Source organism: Gavialis gangeticus, unplaced genomic scaffold (assembly GCF_001723915.1).
Source record: "Gavialis gangeticus isolate Ggan-Ray unplaced genomic scaffold, GavGan_comp1, whole genome shotgun sequence".
In the NCBI taxonomy this organism is placed as follows: domain Eukaryota; kingdom Metazoa; phylum Chordata; order Crocodylia; family Gavialidae; genus Gavialis; species Gavialis gangeticus.
This window is the reverse complement of record NW_017729029.1, coordinates 51,524,114-51,527,671: the sequence shown is the minus strand read 5'-3', so window position 1 is coordinate 51,527,671 and position 3,558 is coordinate 51,524,114. Positions and strand designations below refer to the sequence as shown.

General features: G+C 39.5%; 1 protein-coding gene across 1 annotated transcript in view; it reads left to right on the top strand.

The window, feature by feature from the left end:
- STAG2 (stromal antigen 2) overlaps positions 1-3,558 on the top strand; it is an 89,069-nt gene that overhangs the window by 39,143 nt on the left and 46,368 nt on the right. The window contains exons 8-11 of the mRNA XM_019521571.1: positions 1,154-1,227; positions 1,325-1,448; positions 3,185-3,283; positions 3,388-3,467. Coding sequence (XP_019377116.1) covers positions 1,154-1,227; positions 1,325-1,448; positions 3,185-3,283; positions 3,388-3,467 — 377 coding nt within the window. The remainder of the gene's footprint in view (positions 1-1,153; positions 1,228-1,324; positions 1,449-3,184; positions 3,284-3,387; positions 3,468-3,558) is intronic.

The following is a 3,558-nucleotide window of genomic DNA, read 5'->3' as shown; positions in this document are numbered from 1 at the left end:
CACACCTGTCTAGGGAACTTTTTGGACCTCAATATAAGAGGTTCTCTGTTTTGTATCTTTTGATGGACCGTTGGAGGAAAATGGTCCCTGGTATCTCCGAGTCTGTATCTAGGTGATGTCATTTACAACACGTACAGACTTTGTCTGCTGCATCAGTGTGGCTCTGACTTTCCTCGTTATCTCTGCTAACCCATTCCACTTTTTTACAGACCTTTGCATGTGATGCAGCAGAAAAATAACTTGTTTGCTGCTCTGTCATTGTTCAGTTTTCCTTCAAGTCTCTTAGCTGACTCTTTTTTTTTTAAATCTTCTTTGCAGAATTTAAGCTTGTGATTCTTTTCTTAAACCTCTACACTTTTTTTTGGTTTCTTTTGGGTACTTGGGTGTGTCCATACCTGGAATGATACATCTCCATCTTTTCTAAGTGTTATACTCTTGGGAGGGTTTTCGTTATTGGTTTTTCAAACTCAATATTTTTACCGGACTCATTGGATTTCCCTGTCCTGACCAGCCAGGTGATGGGCAAAGTGATAAAACCAGTAAAATTCATAAATTTAATCATAACATGATTATGAAACCTCTGTGAAACCTCTCTGTTTGCTTCATCTCTTGTAAGATGATTCACTTGTATGTTTAGCCTATTATCTTCTCAGGGTAGGGAATGGTTTCTCCTTTTTGTAAAGCACCTAGCATTCTTTGGGCACTATTTTAATAATACTTGTCCATTAAAGCGTGTGAAGTGTGTTAGAGAGATGGGTTACTGTTATTAGGCTTAAACTGGTATTAATTATACAAAGCAATTAGTTGTTCTTGTCAGACAAAATTGATTGGGCAAAATGTGTATACTGAAGGCTAGATTGCTTGTGTAGAAGAGAAGGAAAAATCTTTTTCCCACCCCCCCCAAAGGTCTCTAATAGTTATTGACATGCTACAGTATTTGACGTCTGTTAAATATTAAATTATGATACTGACAATGTGGTATTTACAAATACTCAGAATAGGCTTAACTACTAAAATAATTTTGAATCTGGTCTGCAATTAAGTCTTTCTTGTAAGATTCATGAATGAAACCGTATTTGCAACTGGTAAAATACTTGGATTATTTTGTCTGATAACATCACTTAGCATCTATGTACTATATTCTTATTTTCAGCTTCAGGAAAATCAGGATGAGATAGAAAACATGATGAATGCAATATTTAAAGGTGTTTTTGTGCATAGATACCGGTAAGTTTACTGTTAAGTAATATGTGACTTTGTGAACTTTTTGTAGGGTTGGTTTTAAGTCCTTTTAATCATGTAATTTGATGCTTCTCCCTTGCAGAGATGCAATAGCTGAAATAAGAGCTATCTGCATTGAAGAGATTGGAATTTGGATGAAAATGTACAGTGATGCCTTTCTTAATGACAGCTATTTAAAATATGTGGGTTGGACTATGCATGATAAGGTAAGCTGCATGTTATAACAATGCTGTTTGCTGCCCTGAGTTTTGGAGACAGAAATCAGTCCATCTCATTTCAAATTATTAGGTTCAAAATAGAATTTAGTTTTTGAGCAGAGGGACCAATGAAACTTGAAGTCAGCATAATCAGACACTAATCCCATAAAGACTTTGGCACCAAAGGTTCTATTATGGTCCAGTGCCAAGCAGCAATATATTTAGGTCACCCTGTTCTATATGAGTATAGTTCATACTGGTCATCTTTTTTACCAGTTTGTCTAGATTTTCAAAAGTGAATGGCAATTTTTGTATACCATGGTCTAGATTGACACCTATAAAAGGGGCTGACTTCTCAAAAAGTTGGCTTTCTAAAGGAGGTATTAGCTGTAATGAAACTGTATTTTACCATGTATGGTTGAAGCTGGGAAGCTTGTCTTTTGGGGTGTGGACAGATTTTGAAACACCTTCGAAAGCATTTCAAAACAAAAGGGTCGGCCAGAAAATGTGCACACAGCCACTGTCCCAGCCCCAGCTGGAATTTGCTATGGGCTATATGCAGATGCTTGCTCTGCTTCCAGGACAGAGAAGTAGGTGGGTTGGGGGATCAGAATCCCTGCTCCTTTGGCTGGCTGCAAGGGAGTCTTGGTGGGGGTGGGAGCAGCAGTAAGGGCACAGAAGTCTTGTAGGTGTCTGGTGGGTTGGGGTGCTGGGGTCTGGAGAAGGGGTCAGCTGTGGGGCAGGGGAGCCTGTGGAACAGATGAGGCATCCTACTGCTGGGATATCCAGCTCTCAGTTTCCTAACCTCTGCTCCCCTCCTCTCCAGGAGCGGTGAGGCATTGTGGAATTGGGGGCTGGAGAGGTGTAGGTTCCAGGTTCAGTGCAGGCATGGAGATCTGGATGGGCAGGGGAAAGGGGTGTCAGAGCGGCAGCAGGTGCTACCTAGTCATAAGATTCTCAGTGTGGGTTATCAAGCTACATTGCAGGGCAACCACTGCAGGGACCCCAGTGTCAAGCAGCCAGAATCTCTTCTCTCCCATTGTCCTGCAGTGGAGAATAGAGGTGATTTTGAGGCTGGAGCACTTGTAACCTGATAGGGAAGGGGGCTCCTGGTGGTTGGCCAGGTAGCAGGCTGTCATCCCTCCCTCACCTGTGGAAGGGATGTAGAGCAGAGCCATGTCGGATTTTGGAGGACCTATGGGTGTCCCTGTTTCCATCCAGACATAACAAGAAGTGAAACATTCCAGAATAGCACTTCATTTCAAGAGATGCTATTTCTGGAGTGTTTCAGCCACTTCAGAGTGTTTCAAGAGAGCATGTACATGTGTACGGCTGGCCCATTTGGAATATTTTAATGGCATTTGAAACTGTTTTTGATTGTTATGCCTATAACCCAAAGTATATAGAGTACAAACTGCTCTGTAGTCTTCAGCTGAATTGTTTCACGTTGTTTATACTGTGCATACACACAGTCTTATTTGCTTAGTCTATAAAGGTGCCTTCTGACTTCAGACTAACGTGGCTAACAACCTCTCTCACTAAGACAAAAACATACCGTTGACTAACATTACTTGAGAGCTATGCTAATGATGCCAGTCAAATAATAATAATCTATAACGTAACTCAGGGTCTAAGAACTGAACTTAGTCAAACAAAGTTGAATTTTAGAAGGGAGAATTGTTTATGCTTTGAAGATTTAGATGCGTGGCTTTTAAAATTGATTTATTTTATCTTATTTTATTTAGCAAGGAGAAGTAAGACTCAAATGTCTTACTGCTTTGCAAGGGCTTTACTATAATAAAGAGCTTAATTCCAAATTGGAACTCTTTACCAGTCGATTCAAGGTTAGTATATTTTGGTATTTTTTTCCAAAAAACCTGAAAATTTAAGCTTTCTACAATTCCCTCCCCAACCCCAACACTTAAACTAGTTTATTTTTTATTCCTAGGATAGAATTGTGTCTATGACTCTGGACAAAGAATATGATGTTGCAGTTCAAGCAATAAAATTACTTACTCTTGTTTTACAGTAAGTACATGCCTCTTATGTCTGCTATAACTTAAAAATATGCATATGAGCAAAAATGATGGTTTAATATTAGATAATTTTAGGCAGAAGA